Genomic DNA, 24,053 nt, shown 5'->3' on the forward strand with positions numbered 1-24,053 from the left:
GTAGGTGATAAATGATTGACTGCTGGGAGTCCTTGTACTGAAGTCCCTGGGGATCACAAGAATGGTGTATCCCAAGTCTACCAGGTGACCACCGCTCTATTCACTGCCTGCAGAGATAGTTATGCATGGGCGGACTCAGGGTGTGCCATTCTCAGGATCCCCAGGGTTCTTAGAGATTGGCCCCCAAGAAATCCATTATTTATCATCTGTCCTGTGGATAGGCGATAAATGATTTTGGTGGGAGTACCACCACTTTAAACCCTGGTATTGACATAGGCAGAGAGTCCATTCTAACACTGCCAAAGCTGTGAGGAAGTACTATAGCACTTGTTGATGGTGACTACCTGCATGAGCAGAAGCCCAAGGGTTGAAATATCTCCCTTTAGCGAACATAACTTCCTAAGTGCATTTGTAGTGCCAAGCATTTATGTCTTCTGTAAGTTGAAATTGGAATGTAACCGTTTTGCACCAGAAAGCAACAGAGGTAAATATCATTAGGGAGCAACCAGCTCTCATTCTGACAGCAAACATCAAAAATCTAGAAAAATTCAATTTATTTATGCAAACGCTTTTATTGCCCCAGAAATTGTGCATTATTATTCATTATTTGAAACCAAGTGAAAGAAAAAATAATGACTCTTCCCCGAGTTTAAAAATGAACAAATGTGCTGCACTGCATCACAACTATTGGCGTGTGACCGCAGCCTTACAAAACTACTATAGGTGAGAGTAATTGATCAAGAGCCAAGTCATACCGGTAGACAAATAAATACTTACACATTCCTGATGACCGGTTACTTGCATCACCAGCTTGATATTCTGGAGCTTTGTAAGGGAAAAGAAGAGTTGTGTCCAAACTCCTGAAACCTTCTCGGAGAGATTGATGTTTATAGTATTCTACAAGTTCCTGTACACAGCAAACAAATAAGCCTGTTATATGAGGAATTATGCACTCCCTGCATTACTTCCCTTTACAAGGACACTCTGTGCATTGTTACCTTCCATAAGGGCAGTGTGCCCCCGGCTAAGCTGAGGAAGGGGTTTCTTTGCCCCAAAATGTGTTCTTTCTGCTGGGTATCACTCAATAAAAGAGAAGTTGAACTTTCGCAATTAACCTCAAATTTTATGGATTGGAAGTTTGTGCCATTACAACTACACCCTCCCTTAGTGGATGTGGCACACTTTCTTGATTGACAGCACTTCCGTGACTCCTCTGTCTCACACCTTGATAAGCCAATAAGGCTCCATATATTTTACTCAGGGGTAGCTCTACCTACGTTTTCTCTATACCCTGTCAGAAAGGAAAGGAAACCTGTTCAAAAGGACACCTTATTAGTAGAGTAATAAATGCCTATTGTTTCATCCTGGGGTTCCATATGAATCCTGTTTATGGGTATTCAGATAAATGAAAAAGGTTTGGCACCGTATTAGCCAGTAGAGCAAAATGTGAATGTTCTCCGTAACAGAAACCAAGTAATCTTGTAGATATGATACCTTTTAACGGCTAACAAAAATACATGATGTTATAGTGAGCTTTCAAACCTACTTGGGGTTCTTCTTCAGGGTTCTTCCTCTTTATGCCTGATGAAGAACCCTAAGTAGGTTCGAAAGCTGGCTATAACATTATGTATTTTTGTTAGCCATTCAAAGGTATCATATCTACAAGACTACTTGGGTTCTCTCACTGAAAACAATCCCATTTTGGGAATTCAGATGGAACCTCTGAATAGAACTTGGCGAAGTTCAGTAAAACAAGGTCTGAACAATGCCTAAAGTTAGCTTTTGCAAAACTGGTCAATATGGCAGTAAGATATAGACAAGTCATCATATCCTTTTATTTCTAGTCCAATTCAATGACAATTCCAGTAGACAGGCTAGTTGGTGAGATGCGCTGCCAGACAACATAACTGAAACAGTTGTGGTCCGTAGGCAACATATTCAACCATTCCAATCAGACAAGTCTGAACTGTATTGGGCAAGCCTGGATTGGCCCTACCCTAACACACTGGCAGAAGCCAAGCTATTCCAAGCCTGAGGAAGAAGATAGATACGTCTGTAAATACAGTATGTAAACTTTTTGATAAATAATAATTCCAAAAACTCTTGGTTGCCTCCCTTTTCAATATTTATAAAATATTCCGATGATAGTTTTGTCCCCTTAATGTCACATTTTGCCCATTTATCTCTTAACCATCCAATACTGTATTAATGTACTAAATGTGGCTGATCAAATCTACTGTTCCCATTATATAGCCAGTTTGACACGAGCGATTGTAATTAGAGATGAGCGAACCTACTCGAGTAACTCACTACTCGGACGAAAAGATTCAGGGGGCGGCGTGGTGGAGCGGGGGGTAGCAGTGGGGAACAGGGGGGAGCTCTCCCCTCCACTCCCCTCCCCTCTGCAACCCCTGCTCACCCCCGGATCTTTTCGTCCGAGTAGTGAGTTACTCGGAAAAAGCGATGCTCGAGTACAAAAACACCCAAACCGAGTAGATTCGCTCATCTCTAATTGTAATACCTTCATAATATGGATCGGTAATATGGACATGTTATAGATGATATTGCAAACGTATGCCAACAGTATTTGCCTCGGTATTTGCGGTCATTGGTTCTACTTTCTACGGGGGACAAATACTGATCCGTACTAGTCGAATAGAAAATATTGCCAATGACAGCAAATACAGAACATATACTGATGACATACTGATGCATATGTACTTCAGTCTCTTTCCATAGACTATAATTATCATATGTTTCACGCAACTTAGACAAAGTAGCGCATGCTGCGTTTTTAAAACACGGCCATGAAAAATCTGTTCAGGTAAATAGCTACGTAAAGTTACATTAGCTCCCTATTACAGCCCCCACAATATGGGCCAAATACAGATTAAAATAGGTTTGCCTGAAAGCGGCCTAAAATGCTATGCACACTTATGCAGCCAAGGTTTTGTTGTCTTGAAACCTATTTTTTTCCTAGAATTATCATTTTGTTTTTCATCTGAATTGCAGAGCTGCCAAGGTCACATTAAAGATGGAGAGAAGTTTGACATGATTTATCTTAGTATCAGGCTTAACAAAAAAAAAACAATCTCACTGAGGGGGTGTAAACTTTTTTATATCCACTCTTTATCCTAAAATGTTCCATACATACCCAAGCAGATATATATATCTAGTTCTATGCAAGCCGTATATTTAAACTGTAAGTGAACTAATTTATTCTCTCTATTCCAATTATACGAATATATTGTTCTACTTTTATTGCTATGTTTCGAGGTTGTAAAACTCTATAAAAAGCCATTACAAAGAGGCACAATTTGGAAAGTTTATGTGGAAAATTAAATCTCTTTCATTATTATGTCTCCTAAAAGTCAGTTCTCTTTCACTCATTTTATCTAAAAAAAAAAAAGTACGGTAAATAGCAGGAAAGCACAGCAATGTTCTGCAGGCCATAAAGCAAGTATATTATCTCCCACCGGGCATCTGTATAACTAAAGAACATGTAGAACTTCCAGGTCAACCGCTGAAACCATGCGTGTCAGATGTCTATGGGCCCAAGTTATTGTCATACTGCCAGTTACTTGTAGAAAAAGTCATGTATGCATTATGTTTTTAACATTTGCTTACTTATTGCTTGTGATTCGATGCATTCTTCAGTAAACTTTTTATGTGTTTAACCCCTTAAAGACCAAGCATGGTGAATATAAAATGCTTGGTCCTGGGCTTTAATCCTGGCCAATAGCTATAGCAGAAGTATGGCATGGAATTAAAGCCTCTGCGGTACTATTGTACCTTGACGCCACCGGAAGCTAGGGGTATGACAGGGCTTGCATGGAAGAACGCCCGTAACACCCCTAGCTCTCGATTGGCTACATAGTTGTCTGGGCGGCCAGCCAGCTGGGAAGAATCTTCTTTGGCCGGGGAAACATACCCCCCGCCGCAGCTGGACCCCGCCAGCGCCCATACTGTTCTCCTCCATGCTAGATGCGGCCACTGAGGGCTACTTAGCTCCCCATCCACCTCTCAGCAGCGGCGCCGGTGACAGCTAATGAAGGAGGAGGAGGTAGGGGAGCAGAGTAGCCGTCACCGCTCAACTGCGGTGACTGTATGGCCGCCTGTAGCAGGATGTGCTGCGGGCCTCTGTCTCCCAGATGATCAGAGAAGTGCTTCGCTCCTGTTTCCCCCTGTGGCTCTAATCCCATGCAGCCTGCGGTCACTGCAGCCGTCACTCACCTTCCCGCTGTCACTCCCCTCCCCCTCGCTGCTCTCCCTGGTGGACTGGCACCTCCACTCTCGTTCCCTAATTGTCTAACGAGGGGCTGAAGATGAAGAACCACCGCGCATACATTGTCAGCGGCGGAGGGGGGAATGGCAGTGGAGGTGCCAGTCCGCCGGGGACCGCTGCGGGGAACTCAGTGACAGTGCTCCCGCCTGCAGCGGCCAAAGGCTGAATGGGAGCGCACATGGCAGTGGCAGTACAGCAGTGGGGAGAGGTGTCAGTTCTTCGCCATGGGGGCAAAGAAGCTGGCTCTGCTCTCAGTGTCCTCCCTGCCACACTAACAGACAATCAAAAGCTAGCCGACTGACAGGGGGTGTTCACTCCACCACAGCCCTCTCAGCCCCTAGCTACCAGTGGCATCATGGTACAACAGTACCAGCCTCTGCTCCTGCAATCAAGCAGCAGCTTGAGAGGTCCTCAGCTGTCAGACACAGCCGAGGACCCGGAGGAGAAGGGAAAAGTGGTTTTTAATCTCTTCTACCTTCTCCTTTTGATGCTATGTAATAAAGAGTAAAACTGGAAGTATTACTTCCCCTGTGCATTCTGGCGATCATGTGACTGCCAGGTGCTCTCTGTGACAGCAGAGGTGCAGGGTCTTAGTAGACTCTGATCAGCTATGTTAGTGACTACTGTCACTACAGGGGGATGTTATACCCTGTAACTGGGACTCCTATGGATGCGGCTCCTACGGACGCCTTAGCTGCAGTGAAAAAGTCTGAAATAATAAAAAAATAATGTGAATGACCCCCAGAGGTTTTATATGATGTCATGGGGGACATAGATGTTAAAAAAAATATTTACAAAAATAAGTTTAAAAAAATTACAGAATAGAATAAAAATATATACATAAAAGAGAAAATGACCCAAAGCTGACGCCAACCTAAACCGCTGCCATATGCACCCTGTAATCCAAATCTATATGTAAATCTACTTATTTTAAAAACAAACAACTATAAATTGATTTTTACAACCAAAGGCTTAATTCCCACGGCCGGATTTCCGCCACGTAAGAAACGGCGGAAATCCGCGGCGTTTCACTGCAGCTATTAGGTTCTATTGAACCTAACAGCTCAATGTACATGCTGCGGAATTCCACAGCATGAAATTACCTGCAGCATGTCCTATTTGCTGCAGGTATACGCACGAACGGCTACTATTGTAGTCAATGGAAACCGCCCGTCACGCAAATTTTTCACTGTAGCACAGCGGAAGTATAGTGTGAATACGCGCCTCGCCCACCGCGTCATATGACACTGCCGACGCGTCATGCGCTGTACTGTGCATGCACGCCGGAGCGTCATGCGGGACTTTGCGCAGCAGATCCGGAGAGAAGTATGAGGTCTTCCAGGGGGGCGCCGTGATGGACTCCGCTGCGGTATTCCGCTTGCGGAGCTCGTCACGGCCGTGTGCATAAGGCCTAATAAAAGAAAAGGACGGGAAAAATAAAATCTGTGAAAAAAATATTACAAAAATTATCTCTATATGCGATAGAAAAAAAAACGTTGCAAAAATAATTTTTGTAACTGCGAGGCTTGCACAGAAATAGGACATGCCCCGATTTGTTTACCACGTGAGTTTTCGCTCGGTCAAATCGCGTCTGTTTGCATAGGACTGCATTATCTAAAGCAATCCTATGGCAGCGGGCACGGACGTAAATTCTGCGGGAAATCCCACCACAGAATTTCCCCCTGTGTGCAGGAGGCCTAAGGCCGGCTGTCCACGGGCGATGCGGTTTCCTGCGGCGAAGCTCTGCCACGGTAGCCACCACCCGGGAGTAGGAGCTGCCGCCGAATCTCCGCCAGTCAGCCCTGCGAATTACCTGCTGCGAGCGGAGAGCCGCAATGATTCTCCGCTCATGGACAGGTGCTGGCGCTATCCATAGCAATGCTATGGGAAGCATCGGCCGGCATGATTTGCTGGCGGTTTACCGCCGGCGAATACGCTGCCGTGGACAGGAGGCCTAAGTCAGTTGTTTGCTCTAAGATGCCTGACTGAATGACCAACATCTTGTAAGAAATAAATAAAAGAAAAGTATAATGAAATGTTACAGAACTGGCATTAGCATGGTTAACCCGCCGTGCTGGGGGGAAGAAACTAACGAAATTATGAACAGTGACCATTATGCTATAGCATCTCTGAATGTATTAGAGCATGGTTTACAACCGTGACTAGAAGCTTAGGACTTGTCATCAGAAAGGAGGTGGTGTCATCTTGGACAACTAAGCTTAATAAGATGACAGGTCAATAAATACCTGCTCTTCCAGACTGAAGCCAGAGATATTAGACTGCAAAGGGCCATTTTCACCAAAAAAGAGTGATATTCATTACGTATAAACGCGGGCATTGTGCACTTTTCATCTAAATGATGATTTTAAGGTGAACTTAAAACCCATTGTTCAGCTGCACAGAGATAAAGCTGTGTTCTCCACTGGAGTCGGGAGATGACAATGTACTCTGCTGGCAGCCCTGAGAAAAACAATGCAGCAGTGTGTGGAGCCAATCCCACATGCTGGGCTCTGCAAACAGCTCATGGAGGCCTTTTTACAATTGTTTGAAAGACTATCTTTGCATGTAAATGGGCCTAAAGACCACAGACCTTCAAACGGGTATAAGACTAGAAGGAACCTCCACAGCCCATGACTGAGCCCAACTATTTTAACGACTTCCTGCTATGTGATATAATGTAATCTTGCTAAATCTCTTTAGTTAACGAGTCCTATAGCTTTCAAGTTAAGGCAAGATGCTTTTGGGCAGGTGGAGTTTAACAAACAATAGATCAGTGTGACATTTTTTTCGCAAAGGAACGGAATCAATGCTTACCATTAAACTTTTAAATTTCCTATTTTCTGCAATGCGAAAAAAGCCATCTCTCGTTAATATCTTGATGTGCTTCACTTCATTGTTGTACCTGCGGGCAAGGCATAACTTCTGAATATAAATTTGCTTTTAATCAGCCAAGGATCAATAATTACCTGCGGGCAGGGCCCAAAATAAGAGTAAACAGATTCATTGCAGAGGCAGCGAGTATATTCCATCCAATACAGGCCTGACAACTCATTACCAGAATATATTTATCAGTGCAGGAAAAGATGCCGTTTGTTTTAAGACATTGGGTAACAAGATTGTATTTATATCCAATTAGTTCTTTTATATACAGCGTGATGAAATGTATATTATTTCTGGCTACGGGCTACTTTCAATATTTCGGGGTATACTGCTAAGTGTAATAGGTGTCAAGTCATGTAGAACTTCAAGGACAGATATTGAGGAGGGAATGTATAACGACCAGATTTTTTGGACTATAAGACGCACCTGATTATAAGACGCCTCCGGGTTTAGACAACAGGAAAACACATTTCATACTAATTTAAACGTCTCTAACAAAGTGGATGTTCAAGTATAGGAAGGGGTTAACAGTAAATAGTCAGTTCCTATTAAACCTATCAAACAATGGCGCAAGCACATAAGTTCACATTATATACATACACAGCACATTGTACATGTGCACAACACATACAGCTCTGCACTATGCACACATAGCTCTGCAGCATATACAACTCTGCTACATATTCACACAGCTCTGCTACATACATGCATATACACACACAGCTCATACAGCTCTACTACATACATGTGCATACAAATACGGGAGATGGAACAATACATCTGCAGTGCCACCTATTGGAAGGCAGTATTCTTGCCAGTCAAAGATAGACTCTGTATACTAGCCTTGTAACAATAACTGAGAATGCAAGCCATCCATTCCCAGTCATTGTTACAAGGCTTGTACGAAGAGTCTAACATTGACTTGCAGGAATGCTGCCTTCCAGTAGGTGGCACTGCATAGGTATTATTCCATCTCCCTTATTTGCATACTGAAACCAGAGGTGCACATGGACCAGGTGCCCGTGTGTTGTGTGATGCACCTAAGAGTCTCGGGGGTGCAACTCATAAAAGCCCATGTAAATACAGCCTTACATGGAGGTACAGTTTAGGTCCATAGGTTTCTAGAAGTACTTTATTCCGGATTTGTGTGGCATGCAGCTTTGCTGGCTGTTAGAAGTTTTTAGAAAAAGTGAAAAAACCTTATGGACTAGACAGTGGAAATTGTGTTCAGTATTCTGTGACGCAAACGGATTCCTTAAAGGGGTTGTGCCAAGTTATAGAGTTATCCATTATCTGCGCCACTGTTCCATTCATTTCAATTACAGAACTGGAGATTGATGAGAACTTGTACTCGGTTATTTCTTCCACTGAAATTAATGGAACATGGGGAACTGCCTCTTCACTCATGTGGGGAGCTTCTTAAGATTAATGGGGTCCCAGCAGTAAGACCCCCACCAATCATAGAGTTATCCCCTATCCTGTGAATAGGGGATAACTTTAAAACTTGGCATAACCCCTTTAAAAGCACCGTAGGCAGGAGTAGAGAAAAAAAGGGGCAGGTGTATTAGGGTATTACAGCTCTAAAACTGGAGCAAGACTGTTCACATCGGCATCACAGGCTCAGATGAAGAACTGGTAGAAATTTCAGACACAACTGTGCAGGATGTTTTTTGCTATTTTGGCACTAAAATGCCGGACGGCATGAAAGAAACCCCAAACCCCCCATTTATAGTCAATGATGGCCATGGGTGCTGTTCTTGGCCATCATGTGCCACTCCCATTCTTTATGTTGTGTGTCTCCTATGACAGTGCTGAACGACGTGAATACAGTATCTAGTATGCAATATACTATGTATAGCACAAATGTGAATGTAGCTTAAGAGGTTACAGTGATTTCCTTCATATTTACCCAGCAACATGTTGGATGTATCTGTGCAAAATATGTTAAAAAGCCTAAATACAAACTTTTGCGAAGCACCTGTATGAAAGATCAGACCTGGAGCACAACTTGTGGCCCACATTTATTGGCCAGTTTACACCTGATTTTGGCAAAAAATTGCACAAATTAAAAAGTCACACCCAAAATCACACCAAATTTGCAACATTTGTCTTTTTGTATTTCAGCTCAATTCTATTCAGTTGTATAGGATGAACTGTAGTGAATAGTAATATCAGGCACAGCTGCTACTAAAAGTATAGAAACAATGAAGGAGACACAGCACTAAGGATTGACCATCAATGCTGTAGTCCTGGGAAACGCTTGTATTATGCTGTCCCGTTACACTTCCTCAGTATGTGCACTTCAGTATCTTATATCTAAGTTATGACGTATCAGCAAGACTTACTTAATACTGATTGCATACTCCCTGATCTCCTTCGTTCTGTGACGGACGAGGTAGGTACTGTTTTCTCGATTCATCAGCTCCACCTCTGCCTGCACCCTTTCCATAGCCCCTGCATACCTAGAGAGGGAACAATGCATTACAACTAGAGATGAACGAGCACGCTCGTTTAAGGCTGATACTCAAGAGAGCATCGGTCTTTTCGAGTAACTGCTTACTCGTCTGAGCACAATGCGGTGGGGGGGGGGCAGGGGGAAGAGAGAGAAATCATGAGGGCTCAAAATAAACTAAAACAAGTGAGACAGGAGTGAAAGAAGGGTAAAGAGGTTGTCCCAAAATTTAAAGTTTAATTAGTGGGGGTCCAATTGCTTGGTTTGTACTTGGTTTTTCTTTGGTTTTTCTATATAGATGATGAATGCAGCAGTGGTATGCATGGTCAGGGCCTATACTCCATACGGGGAGACACATGACCCTCATTCTTATAAACAGTAGGGATTTCCATAGTTAGACCTCCACGATCATCCTGTGGCTATAACTTTAAATCTTTGATTAACCCCTTTAAATACTGAACTCAGTGTACTCACCATGGCTGTCCAGAGTAATCCACTGGTTTTGGCATCTGCTATGGGAGAAGAGAAGGATAAGTCAGATTGTATCATGATCTTGTCAGTGGCTAAATCATAAGTCAGGACATAGGTGCTTGATATGTAGAAGATGAGGTTAGCAATCTCCTTAATTATATTGTCTAAAGGATAAGAAAATACATCCTTGTGTTTTAGAGAGTCTGAAATACAATTTCTAGAGTTGGCTCCTCTCATGCCACTTTTAATTAGTAAGTCATCTGCAAACAAGCTTATATGTGACTCATTTATTACTGTGGCTTGATTAAAGCTCTGTGCAACAAGTGACCTTTGGAAGACAGAAGATCAGAGTGCAATCAAGCATACGGATGATGGTGATTGTAGATCAATGTACCTAATTGGACCCATCCATTCACTATTGTATCACTAGTCTACCAACTGTATACGCAACACAAATGAGTTACCATGGCTGCATTACTTCATAGCTCTAGAAATGTCCACCAAGGTTTTCGACTGGCTTGCATGTCATTGGGCTATATTTATCAATAACATTACACCAGTTTTCAGGGTGATCGGTATATTTATTAAGCCCGTCATCACAATTTCTGACATTTAAATAAATGTTAATACATATAATTATACTTACACATGGGCTTGGTTTTACAACATCACTTGGAAAGAAGCCAAGCTCTCCAGTGGCAACATTTTTTCCCTGAAAAAGGAAAATGAAACAAGTAGTTCAACGAAAAAGAAAGAATGCACTTTTGAAATAAGGAAAAGACTAGAAGCAATGGGATGAAACTGAAAGGGGGGAGACACAGATTAGATATTAGAAAAAACTTCATCAGCCCGTGTAAACCAGCCTTAAGAGACCATTTTAATCTTGATTCTACAATACCTTATTTGATAACCATACACCTACCTGCCAAAACAAGCTGTGAGGATCAGCTCTTATCAATTCGATGGTATCTCCAACCTGTATGATGAGTGCAGGGCCATTGTTCACCGGAGGTGCTGGGTAGCCACCATAAGTCCTAATAACCTGCAACTTTGGTAAACCTGTAAGATAAAGATGATCAAAATTAATAATTACGACAAGGATTTTCTAGAAAATATAGATAAATTGCTAAATATAGAGATAGATTTATCTTTCACTAGCACAATTATATTCCAGTGCCACTTTAATAGAAAGCCATTGAAATTTGGTGTTACCCATAGCTAAAATTCCTTCTGAGGTCCATTAAACTTCCTAATGTTTCATAGTATGACCTAATTGTTTGTTAAGCATAGACTACATGCTGACCAAAGATCGCATTTTGTTGATACAGCCAGTTTAGCAAAAACAACCACACTGCGGCAAAATAGTATCCCTATAGGATCCTGCAACATGTGCTGAAATGGGGTTGTCAATTTAGTAATGGGTCAGTAAGTGTAAAGCCAATTTCACAGAGTACTTGCAAGCATACACAATATTGAGCCGCAATCCGGCCACATTACAAACGTTATTGCATCAGTAATTGTAATCAGATTTCCATAAGTATTACAGATCCTTCATACTGATCAGCTGACTTCTAGGGAGGAAATTGATTTACATAGACACCCCACTTTTTTTAAACCATGGTCTGACACCACATAGGGCCATCACTAAGAGCTAAAGCACAGAATAAAAGTAGTTATGAAACGGAGTCTCAAGCACTGATTCAGGATGGGCACAGCTTTTCCTAGGAGGCAGGCTAGACGGGCGTGTTGGCAGTAAACCTAGTAGAGCATCAGCAACCGGTCTGTGGCCTCTCTGGGGCAGCTGTATTCCATAGGTTCTAGCAAGATTTGCTCGGGTGGAGAAAGGAAGCCAATACGTTGCTTTAGAACTTAAGAGCTTTATTTTCAAGTAGTTAGACAAGTCAGTTTGGGAAGCACCGGTGTAGTTGCCGGGTACAGTTCATGTAATAAACGTTTATTTTGCACATCAGGTATAACTAATAAATTCAATGTGTTTCCGGTCCTGATGTTAATGATAAACCGATGCAGATTAGGTAAACAAGGCGCAAGACTCATCCATGCGGCATGGAGAAGTGGAAGCCATGATGATGCACTAGGGTGTAACTGATCTGTCTAGTCCAGTGCTTAAAGTCTTCTCCCTTTTCTTCCTCTTGATTAGCCATGGTTACTAGTAACACCGGCATCTCATGAAGTTGCCGATGTCACCGGGCTTATGTGCTTCGCTCCATGAAAGCAACACACAACATACCTCTCTTCTAAGCTGCTCTCGAACCTACTGAACCCTATATATAGTATTTCCACAGAACTATAAAATAAGGACTTCGACAGACGAACCTGAAATGCCGTGATTATGCATGCGGGAAATTTCTGTGCCTAACACAGAGAATAGAAGCAATTCATTTTAATGAGCTTATTCGCATTTTTTTTGTGCCCATTGTTTTCATGGACGCAAAAAAAAAAGGGGGCCTGGCCTCTCTGCGTTTTGCACACCAAAGACCTCCATAGAAGTACGCAAACAAACACATCAGCCCACATGGGTATGAAGTAAACGCAGCGCACACCCACGATCACAACACCTCGTTAGGCAAATTAGCCTTTTAAATTAGGGCAGGGCGATTTCCCCGACCTTGTGAAGTCACTGTGCAAAAAAACTGTGCAGCAGCAAGCGTGTTACATTTCACATTAATCTGTTTCAAATTTGCATGGCTCATACTCTAGCATAATGTTGCATCTTATACCCTTGGTTATCACTAAAATGTGACAATAATAGTGGTCATTATATCACTTCGACTCTTTTTGTGGAGCAGATGCCAGAAAACTGGGAGAAAATGAAATGTGTGTCAGCATGTAAGTATGGTCACACAACACGTGATATCTTTACATGCATGATGCAGTCATCCATACTTGCTTCCAATTCCCAGTCATTGTTACAAGGCTTGTATAAAGAGTCTGACTTGCAGGAATGCTGCCTTCCAATTGCTAGTGCTGCAGAGATATAGTTCCATCTCTCTTATTTGCATATTACCCAGAGGAGCATGAATGGCCTTATAAGTCTCCTCACTCACCATCTAGGTGCTCTCCCTAAGGAGAAAAGATAGCATTCCTGACCACACATCATAGGCCTCTTGCCAGCCAAGCCAGAAACCTACTGCACACTGATGAGGGGCAAACGCCCCAAAACAGCTGTCTGTGTATGGCTCCTGGCTTGGCTTTCAATTCCCAGTCATTGTTACAAGGCTTGTATAAAGAGTCTGACTTGCAGGAATGCTGCCTTCCAATAGGTGGCACTGCAGGTATTGTTCCATTTCCCTTATGTGCATACTGAAAACAGACACAAAGGAAAAATAACTATATCATACAAACTATGGCCTGAAGAAGTAGTAGAAAAAGTTTAAAATTCCGCTGTTTACCCATTACTGTTAGAACCACTCTAAGTGCATCATTATGCCCACAACCATTATTTAATAAGAGATTCTTCCAAGTAGTAGGGGAATATTAAAATAATGTGCCAGCTAAGTGTAATATAGTAGAGTTCTACATCCCACACAACGGCGCATTATATTAGTGTTTTTTACTAGTGGGTATAGCTTATTTTCTGGAAGAAACTTCCATTATTATAAAAATGCCAGGGTCAATTACAGCGAGCAGAACAAGCTCATATTAGCAAGATAATGATTTGTAGAGAAAGTCATTAATTGGCATAGGCAGAAAACACAGATGCCGTAAATGAATTTATGTTAAAATTAGTTAGCATTTAGCACATTATATGAGATCCCCAACTGATGTGCACTCGCGTATCCAAATTATCAATGCAAACGCCGCCGAGGTGTTTCCCAAGTGGTCTTAAGTTACTGTATTATACAGAAAACATAAATGCTGGAAGCTGGCAGCATACAAGTAATAATAGAGGATGACAACCTGCGATAGTACACAGCCACAAGGTCACAAACACCATAAGGAGACGGCACCATCTGCATTATAGCGCTACAGGAAATAATGGAAGCACATTTTTATTCTTTAAATGCCCACCAATCAATTCGTACCCCTCATGTTAGTCATATGTCACACGGAGATACTACACAAATAACTGTATATGCCTGGTCTATTACAGAATTAGAAAAACAGTGCCACAACTGTCCGCTGGTTTTGTGTGGTACTGCAGGTCAGACTCACTTTAATGGGAATTAGGCCGGTCTCACGAAAAGTCACATTCTGCATGCGAAAGCTCTCAGTGGAATCTGGCTCTGTCGCTGGCCGGCGATTCCGTGTACTTTAGCTTTCTGTATTGTGGATGACCGCGGACACTTGGCGTCGGTCTTGTGCAGAACAGATTAAAATATATATATATATCCGTTTTCCCGCGCTGTCAATTGCAGATTGGCTGCGGGTCGGACGGCTTCCATTGACTTCAATAGAAGCAGTCTGCGAGGATTCCGCACAAAAATAGAACATGCTGCGATTTTAACCCTTTGCAATCCAATTTTGGATTCATGGTTTCCTAGGGGGCTTTCTCTTTCTGCCATTATACAATGGCACCATCTGCTGGCTAGAGCCAGTACTGTGTAATGGGACAAGCTGGAGAGGCCCCCGACAACAGAGCGGCCAGTAATATACAGTAAGAATACCCTGCCGGACGTCTTCTGACAGCAAAGCTGTACAGCCTTTAATCAGAATGTCTTCAGATGCCAGACAGTGCATTGGAAAGGGTTAAATCCGCTCATTGAAATCGCAATTGCTATCCGCTCATCTGAGTGGACATGCGAATGTTCTATTTTTTTCAATGGGTGAAGGATACCATTGATCATCCGCACGAGTGACGATCACAGATTCTGCAATTGAAATCCGTCATGGGAGACCAGCCTAAGGCCGCCTGCACATGACCGGATTGGATTCCGAATGTGGGATCCCACAGCGGAATCCAACCCTGTGCCCGGGCCGCTGATACCCGTGTACCTATCCAGATTTTTCTATTCTGTGCTGTGGATGTGCCGGCCGGCGTGCATGCGCAGTACACATAATGCTGCACAGTCACTAGGCGATGACGCGGATCCAACAAACATTCTGTAATGATGATTACGGAAGGACTGCAGGTCGGGCGGCTTCTTTTGACTTCAATGGAAGCCGTCTGCACGGAATCCACCTCAAAATAGAGTATGCTCTCACTTTTCCCCCGCAGGTGGAACATCACAATTGATTTCCGCTCATAGGCAGGATAAAAGCGCTTTTCCATAGTATGCTATAGGCGATATTTGCTGCAGAATCTGGAGGTGGGCAGGCGGCCTTAGGCCACCCTCACATAGGCGTTTGCAGAAACGATATTAAACGCTTCCCATGCATCTCCCACAATGCATCTCATTCACCGTAGGTTTAGGATTTTTAGTAAGATCATTGGCCTTGCTTATAAAACTTTCCAACTTCGGCTTCCCTGTGAACAGTTTCCTTATTGATTGACTCATCCTTTCTCCTCGCCGTACATAACTGTGTTCTTTGTCTTTTGGCAGAATTTGACAGTAAGCAACATATTCCAGTTTTCAATACTGATTTTGCGAAAGCTCCTGCTCTTCATCCAAACACATTCCATCCGCTCTAAAGAGACCTGTCGTAAGCCCTCTCGGCTTCCATTATTCATAGATAACCTTTGCTTTAGTTTGGATTCACTCAAGTTCATACACTATTTCTCTTTAAACTTTTCCTCGTCTTACTGTAATTGAAGTAAAGATGCAGCGGCTTTAGTACATTTTAGGCTACTTACACACATTGTTGAAGTGGTACGATACAAAGTTGCATTACTACTTAACGACAACACCATGGCGCCTGCAGATGGATCCTATTCTCTGTCAATTCAGATGGTAAAAAGTGATTTATTGTAGAGAATGTAGTGCCCTTGTATAGTAGATTTGTATGGCAGAAGCTAGGACTATTGGTGCTACATGTTTCAACTAATGCAATAATACTGTGCTTTACACAACTCTAGCGGATACTAGCCATTGTGTATGGTATTCTGTGGTCTGTCCAATTCTTGAAGCTTATAATGGCCCATTTTGACACAACGAGAATCGCTCAAAAATCGCTCAAAGCCATCTTTTGAGCGATTCTCGTTCTGTCTAAATGCAGGGACATCGTGCAGTTTTCGTGCACGAGTGGTTGATTGCTGAATTCTAGTTTGCTAGAATTGAGAGATCAGCTGTTACCAGCAGAGTCGGCTGTTATCACAGCCAGCTCTGCTGATAAGATTCTCTCTGCTAGTTTCTCGCTGTGAGTTCACAGCAGGGACACTGGCAGTCAGAGAGGAGAAGAATACAGCTGTTTGCTTATGCAAAACAGCTGTATTGTTCTATTAGAGGCATCAGATGTGCCCCGCTCCGCTTGCATATTTTATAGTAGCTACTTAGCAACTATAAAGTATGCAAAGATGATCGCTTAAAACGGTCACTCAAACTATAATTTGAGCGACTTCTGAGCGATCATCTATCAATGTAAATGGGGCTTAAGACTCCTTGCGCTGACTTTGCAGTCTTTAAAAGGAGAAACTTTATCCGCCAAATCCACATCGAAGGTCTTCCATCTAGCAAACCAGTAAATTGCTCTGTACTAACGAGGGGTAATTACCCTGGAAAGAGTTGTCTGAATGCTTCACTTATGAAAACGATACTGGTTTGGGATGTACCCTTGTTCATATTACAAGTCCTGTTTAATGGGTTGAACATTGTCTCATATAGTTGCTATCCAATAGGTGGCACTAGACAGCCAACTTTCTCTATCTCCAGCTTATTTGCAAACCCTTTTCCCATAGAGCCCTGCCTGGCCTATGAGGCTCCCTTCACCAATTTGCCAGTCTCCACAAGGAAAAACATTATTCCCCTAGACTGATGCTTCTGTCAAACCTTTTCCATGATCAAGTTGCTTTCATAGGAGAATTGGAATTATTTTACATATTACGCACTTTAATAGTGTTCGAAATCTGTGTGGCCTTTCAGAGAATTCAGAGATGAGCAATTGCTGCTTCTAGATGCAATCACTTCATAATAATAGCACTTAGAATTGACTGGAGCAACTCCAGCAGGATAGATATTTGACAATGTAAAAAAGTGCGTCCAAGAATAGTAAGAGCCGTTCTAATCTTAATGCTTTTCAATAAGGATTGCAATTCTATACTTGATTTCATGCATCTGCTAGACCTATTTATTATAGCTAGATCTTTCCAAAAGTTATGCCACATGATGGTACCAATGACTCTAGAGGAAATAAGTCTGTATTAAGGCACCCATAAGCCATGTCACAGTTTGTTTCTTGCAGAATTTCAAGGACATGTAGGGCAGGGTGATGTATACACCCATAGCAAGTTATGTGCTAATCCAGACCACACAAATCCATAATATCCCACATGCATGAGACCTCAATTGGAAAATTCCAAGGGTTTCTCATAAATAAGAAGCAGAGTAAAGCAATTAGTTATACCTGTTGCGATTTCTTACACGTTCAATCAGTATTGTTTTAATTACTGGATATTTCAGAGAAGCTGGGTGCTCGTTATTTAGTTAGTAATTTACCTTGGACCATATATGATTGGGAGGCACACAGTCCCTAGTTCAATTAATAATTAACAACTTAACGATCTTTCAGTTACAAAATGTCAGGGTGTAATGTGCTGTGTTACCGGCAAATCCATGAATACCTCATAAAGACACATTTCCTTTTATTCATAGGATTCACATTGGTCATTCATTATTAAAAATAGTTTGCTGTTTAGATATGAAATATTGAAGCTATGCTAAGCTTCGATGGTCTGCCTGTGCTGAACCCCTGCCGTAATCAGAAATACTCAGATGCAATCAGTTATTTTGTGTCCTATGATTAGAAGTTAAAATCTATTCAAGAGTTAAAAATTATAGAGGACCTTAGTCAATTTCAGTATCCAAAATTTTACCATGTGCTCATTTTCAAGTTCTATCTGCAATTCTGACCATTGGATTCTTCACCAAGACAAGGACTGTGTCTTGTCCTACGTCTTGGTCCCATTCAAGTGAACGTGGCTCAGCTTCAATAGCAACTCCTGGATGAAAGTAGACACTGCATCTGTAAAAGGTACAAAAAGCCATGGTGCCCCCTCATTTTCAAAACTAGTTGGATTCCAATTTATTGACCCCACCCCTACTGATCATACATTGATGGCAAATCCTTGTAAACTCATATGTAAGGTAAAGGTAAAGTCCCCTGGTGCAAGCCATGACTGACTCCATGGGTGATGTCACATCGTGACATTTTCTTGGTAGACTGTTTTTGTGAGGTGGTTTGCCATTGCCTTCCTCAGTCATCTTTTTACTCCCCCACCCCACCCCACCCCAGCTCATTTACCGACCTCGGAAGGATGAAAGACTGAGTCAACCTTGAGCTGGCTACTTGAACCATGCGGGGATTAGAGCGAGAACTTAGAATTGCATTTTGGCTGCCTTAACCCTCTGCGCCACACGAGGCTTGTGAAACTCACACATATTGATAACCAAATAAGGAATTTGGTTGGCCCAGTTGAATAAATCCTATAACCAGAACTCCAGACTGGATGTATTGCCAAAAATTCAGATGGATGTCATGAATTTGCATTCATGCAAACAATTTGTACTATCTTGGTGGTGGCTGTCCATTCCTTGGCGTTCCGGCTGGAGATATCCCACTGCGGCATCCACTGACAGGGCTTGCAATAATGTTCAATAGTCCTCTTGCACTTTTACAATTGTTAATTGCATTAATTGTGTGTTTTCATGTCCTTGTCCTATTAGCCATCTACAGGCTAATAAAATGCAACCTGTTCTCTAGCCAGAAGGGGAAATATGGAGCCATTGAAATTTTATAAACCTTCTGTAGTTACTATCCTAGTAGAAGTATCATTTTGGGATTTTCCTTCTAATAAAGAAACAACATTCCCTATTAATTGCATATGATTAATTCCAAAGCATATACTGCCGCATGGCTCAAAATAGTCAAAACAGAAAATAATCCCTGCGGAGTGTAGTGTTTAGCATAGCATGTAACTATCTATTGCAGATAATTATTCCGAGATGTAGAGTAAAACACAATATATAAATACGTACAGCAGAAAATAACCCATAATTAGTCAGTCCCCCTAGAAGACTGTATAATGAAAATTATATTATTGTAACTTTACGACCATTCTAAAAAAAAAAAATCATAGAATGGTAGAGTTGGAAGGGACCTCCAGGGTCATTGGGTCTAACCCCCAGCTCAGTGCAGGATTTACTAAATCATCCCAGACAGATATTTGTCCAGCCTTTGTTTGAACACTTCCATTGAAGGAGAACTCACCACCTCCCATGGTAACCTGTTCCACTCATTGATCACCCTCACTGTCAGAAAGTTTTTTCAAATATCTAATTTGTGTCTCCTCCCTTTCAGTTTCATCCCATTGCTTCTAGTCTTTCCTTGTGCAGATGAGAATAGGGCTGATCCCTCTGCACTGTGACAACCCCTCAGATATTTGTAGACCGCTATTAAGAGAAGTATTAATATTAGTGTAATATGATGGACAGTCCACAAAAAAAAGCAGTAGTATCCTACCAAAAGTATTTGGTTACCCCTATCATTAGAATGAATTGTGTCTTATTAGCATGTCAAGTGTACAGAGACCAATCTATGTAAGATGCCACCCTTGGACAGGTCAGCCATAGTTTGTGACAGGAGCAACATGCTATAGGATATATGGGTTATGGCGCTGCACACAAGCCATCCATCACCAAGTGCAATGCATTGGCCCGTCTACAATGGTGCAAGGAGCGTCGTCATTGGACACTTGAGCAATGGAAGAACGTTCTATGGCATGATTAACCCTTTCCAATCGACTGTCTGGCGTCTAAAGACATTATGATTTAAGGCTGTACCGCTCCGATGTTGGAAGACGTCCGTCGGGGTTCTCTTACTGTATATTGACAGCCTCTCTGCTGTCGAAGCTTATCCAATGTGTCACCTCATGCAGTACTGGCTTTGGCCAGCACATAGCGCCGTTGTATAACGGCAGAAAAAAAGTAAGAACCCTAGGAAAACCATGATACAAATTGGACTGGAAAGGGTTAATGCCACTCTATCTTCAAATCAGATGGACATGCTTGGGTGTGGAGGAGCCTGGGCAACAGGTTTAACCTAAGTGTGTTGTGCCAACAGTTAGGTACAGTGGATGTTCGTTTACAGTCTGGGGATGTTTTTTTTCTGTGGCATAGTCTCAGTTCGTTGGTTGTAGTAGCAAGAACCATGAATTATGTGCTGCCAACAATGTGGCAATACTCTGCAAATGGTAGCAGTACTTCCAACAAGACAGTGTGCCTTGTCCCAAATCCAATGTTTTGGGTATAGACACCGTTCATCAGACATACTGAATGCAGGATGCAGGTTGAACAATTATAAGTAAAGACCTGACCAAAATGCAAGGAGAATAAAATGGAGGTGGAACCTGTAGTGAAGGCTCATCATGGGTTCATCGGGTAATGAGTCTGGTCTTTTTCTGGTCAGGTCTTTTACTCAACTTCTTGAAACTGCATATGCCTGATGAAGGTCATCCATACCCGAAACATTGCCAAAAAAAAAGCTTGTATACCAGCGGTATAATAAAATTTCAAGCATTCAATTAAATGGCGTGCGGTTTAACTTATGTTATCCTACTTGTAACAGCTGAGCTGCCTCAAACCAACATCCTTTGGTCAGATGTTACAAGTAGAATATTGGGGTGCAGGTTCTTCTTTGGTTGACCATTACCCAACGATGTCGTAGAAATATAGAATGTAGGCAGATACATAGACAGACAGACTGATAGATGGACAGACGGGCAGACAGAAGGCAGACAAATAGGGATGGATGAATAGAACCTACCTGGATCTGCGTATTTTACTGACCTCGAAGATCCATTTTCTCTCTAGAAAAAAAACATTAATATGAATGAAATGAACACAAAGTACTTATTCCTATACACCATACAGAATGTCCTCATGTCTGATCCATTATTGAAGTTTTACAAGCAGTTATGACACAAAGCTTTGTGGGACTACAGTTTGAATTCTTTATTAAAAGTGGATCTATATGCTATCCTGGCTTGCAGCATTAGATTGTAGGGGCAGATGTAATTTTCTATGTTTTGATGGATCATTTTTATGTAAAAGCAGATTAAATGCTGCCAGGACACAGAAAACCTGCAGATCCTGCTTTTCCTCACCCCCATAGGGTGTTTGACCGCTTGACATAGGGTGTTTGAGCTTGAATAAAGGGATAGTTCTCAATCAGTAGTATATGGGCAGAGGTAGTAGGACTCAGGCTCATTCTTAAAGGGGCTGTCCAGGATTATTTTTTTTTAAATAAAAATGTTCCAAATAACAAACAAGCTAATACTCACCTCTCCCGGCTCCCTGCATCTACCGCACCGATAGCTTTGTGTATCCCCTGTAAGGCAATGCAGCCAATCACAGACCTCAGCACTGAGGTAGGTCTGTGATGAGTTGCACCATTCTGTTATGTCCCATACACAGGCTGGCAGTAACTTTTAAACAAAGATCAAGCACAGATTATTAGAGCTGCAGCACAGGACATGCGGGGAGCTGGGAGAGGTGAGTATTAGCTATGATGGGGAACCTGTTTAGCACGTCCTGCCTAGAAGAGGCTAAGACAGAACAGGAGGGTGCCGTGGGATTGTGTTGGAGGTCAGTGAGTTTAATATTTTATTGTTGAGCCAAAAGTAGGGCCTTATTTGCTCAAGAGACACATTGGAACCTAAAAATAACTCAGTAGGTACAATTGGGTCTTATTTATTTCTCGGGGGGCACAGTAGGGCCTATAAATAAATTAGGGGTACAATGGGGTCTCCAAGTGATTCAGGGGGTACAGTCGGACCTATGAATGACTCGGGGGGCAGAGCAGTCTATAAATTACTATAGGGCACAGCAAGGCCTATAAATTACTAAGGAACACAAAGGAGAAGGGGGTTAGAATCTACTAACAGGGTACAATGGAGCCCATATATTACTAAGGGGGCTCAATGTGACTTTGTTTCCCAAGGGCTCATGTAAACTGGAGCCTGTCCTGGTAGGAATACATGAGAGAACATAACATTAAAGTGCAACTGAAAGCTCAACAAGGGCAGACAGTCACGAGAGACAGATATACACAGATGGGAGACTGTAACAACGTTTTGGGTCAACTTTACTTGAACTTATGGTACAACCCAAATCGGCCACACTGGAAAGGGTCTTTAAGCCCGATTCATTCCACAAGGGTTCATTCTGTTTTTAGACTTCGTAACTATCAGTCACAAGATGTCCAGTCAGTTTAATTGCATAACATCTAACATCTTTTTTCTCCTGACAGAGATGTACTTTGTTACATGGTGCAGTGGCTCTTAAAGTTGAAATTATAACACAGCTCACTTCCTTCATACCTAGCAATGCTGCCCATTGGTAGCTCACTTTGTGCGCACTGTGTCAGACCCTCTGTAATCACACTATCGATGTGTATTGGTTGCCCCACTTTCTCAAACTTATTCAGTCATAGCATCAGTCCAAGCCTATATTCTAGATAAGCTGCTGTGATGGATGGAATACATTTATTAAAGGAGTTGTACCAAGATTACATATTATCTCCTATCCACAGTATAGGAGTTAACTTGCTGATTGTTGGCGGTTTCACCACTAAGATCCCCACCAATCTTGAGAATGGGGTTCCCACATCCCGTGGTGTAGTAACTTGGAGTGAGGAGGAGACTGACATTCTATGCAATTTTGATGGGGATTGCGGAGATACCTAGGCACATGCAGTTGGGAATTTACATCAATCCCATTAAAATGAATGGAGCGCCATCTGTGCATGCTTTGCAAAAGAATAGAGCTCTGACCACTGATTGATCATATAACAAACATAAAATACAATTAGTGATCATTTTATAAAATATTAAATATACCTAAAATTAATAATTACTAGGCAAAGTATATAGGACTATTTAGTTGTAGTAGATATATTATGGAACTACAAATATTACAAATTAGAGAGGTACTCTTAAAATTGTTCAGGTAGTATCTAACCAGAAAAGTTTCAGCACAGTTGTCACTTGAGTGCCGTGGTGGCACTTTGTTCTGTACAGTACTGTTTATGTTACAGTCTGTGCTTATGTATAATTCTAGAAGTGAGCGTGCTGTTCTTGGCTTAGCAGCCCATGGGTGTCTTTCCACAGATTAATAGCAGTCATGGCACTAGTGTCACAGGTATGCACTGAATTTAGAATACCTTGAGGAAAAGGCTTGTCTCTCTTCACAAGACTGAAATGGTTCAGACCAGTTATATTCCATACTCGGCTAAGCCAGGGGACTCGGAGTAATGGGGCATATTGAATTAATCAGGGTAACAAAGGAAAAAGACAACTGGAAAAAAATGAATGACAGCTGATAATATTCTTCACAACCAGTGAAACCTATTTTCATGCTAAATCATACTATGCCCAGTATAATAATAGTTAGTATCCTTCAATATAGAGGAATAACCTTCAATATGGTGACTTTGTCCAAGTTATAAATCGACTCTAAATGTATAAGGAGAGGGACTGTCTTTCAAGATGTAATACAGCCTGCTACAAAGGAAAAAAAAAAAAACGTTCTCCAAGGTGTAAAATCTGTACTTTACGGAATCACAGTTAAAAGGCTCTGGCTAAGAAAACACATTTTAGTACTTTTCGAGATATACTTTAATAAAAAAAAATGCCATGGTTTGAACATTGTATTTTTAATAGGGAATGTGCAATATTTTAGGTCTTTTATACAAATGACCCATCTTTTAGACAAAAGGGGGGGGATGTTTGTGCTCCCACAATGCAGCATAAGGTATGACATATGATTTCAGACTGCACTATAAGCAGCCATCAATATACAATAATTACCAGGAGCCTTTAACAAGGTGGTCAATGACTACTTTAGCTATAAGCGG

The 24,053-nt window shown here is 41.9% G+C and overlaps 1 protein-coding gene across 2 annotated transcripts in view; it reads right to left on the reverse strand.

Moving 5' to 3' along the window:
* VAV3 (vav guanine nucleotide exchange factor 3) overlaps positions 1–24,053 on the reverse strand; it is a 200,584-nt gene that overhangs the window by 15,127 nt on the left and 161,404 nt on the right. The window contains exons 19-25 of one of the 2 annotated variants that reach the window (XM_066597225.1): positions 20,964–21,006; positions 11,011–11,147; positions 10,735–10,800; positions 10,092–10,126; positions 9,511–9,627; positions 7,100–7,187; positions 778–907 (exon numbers count right to left, since the gene is read on the reverse strand). In XM_066597225.1, the coding sequence (XP_066453322.1) occupies positions 778–907; positions 7,100–7,187; positions 9,511–9,627; positions 10,092–10,126; positions 10,735–10,800; positions 11,011–11,147; positions 20,964–21,006 (616 nt within the window). Of the gene's footprint in view, positions 1–777; positions 908–7,099; positions 7,188–9,510; positions 9,628–10,091; positions 10,130–10,734; positions 10,801–11,010; positions 11,148–20,963; positions 21,007–24,053 lie in introns of both variants that reach the window. The other variant, XM_066597224.1, reaches the window with a different exon arrangement.

The sequence above is a fragment of the Eleutherodactylus coqui genome, chromosome 3 (genome assembly GCF_035609145.1).
Source record: "Eleutherodactylus coqui strain aEleCoq1 chromosome 3, aEleCoq1.hap1, whole genome shotgun sequence".
In the NCBI taxonomy this organism is placed as follows: domain Eukaryota; kingdom Metazoa; phylum Chordata; class Amphibia; order Anura; family Eleutherodactylidae; genus Eleutherodactylus; species Eleutherodactylus coqui.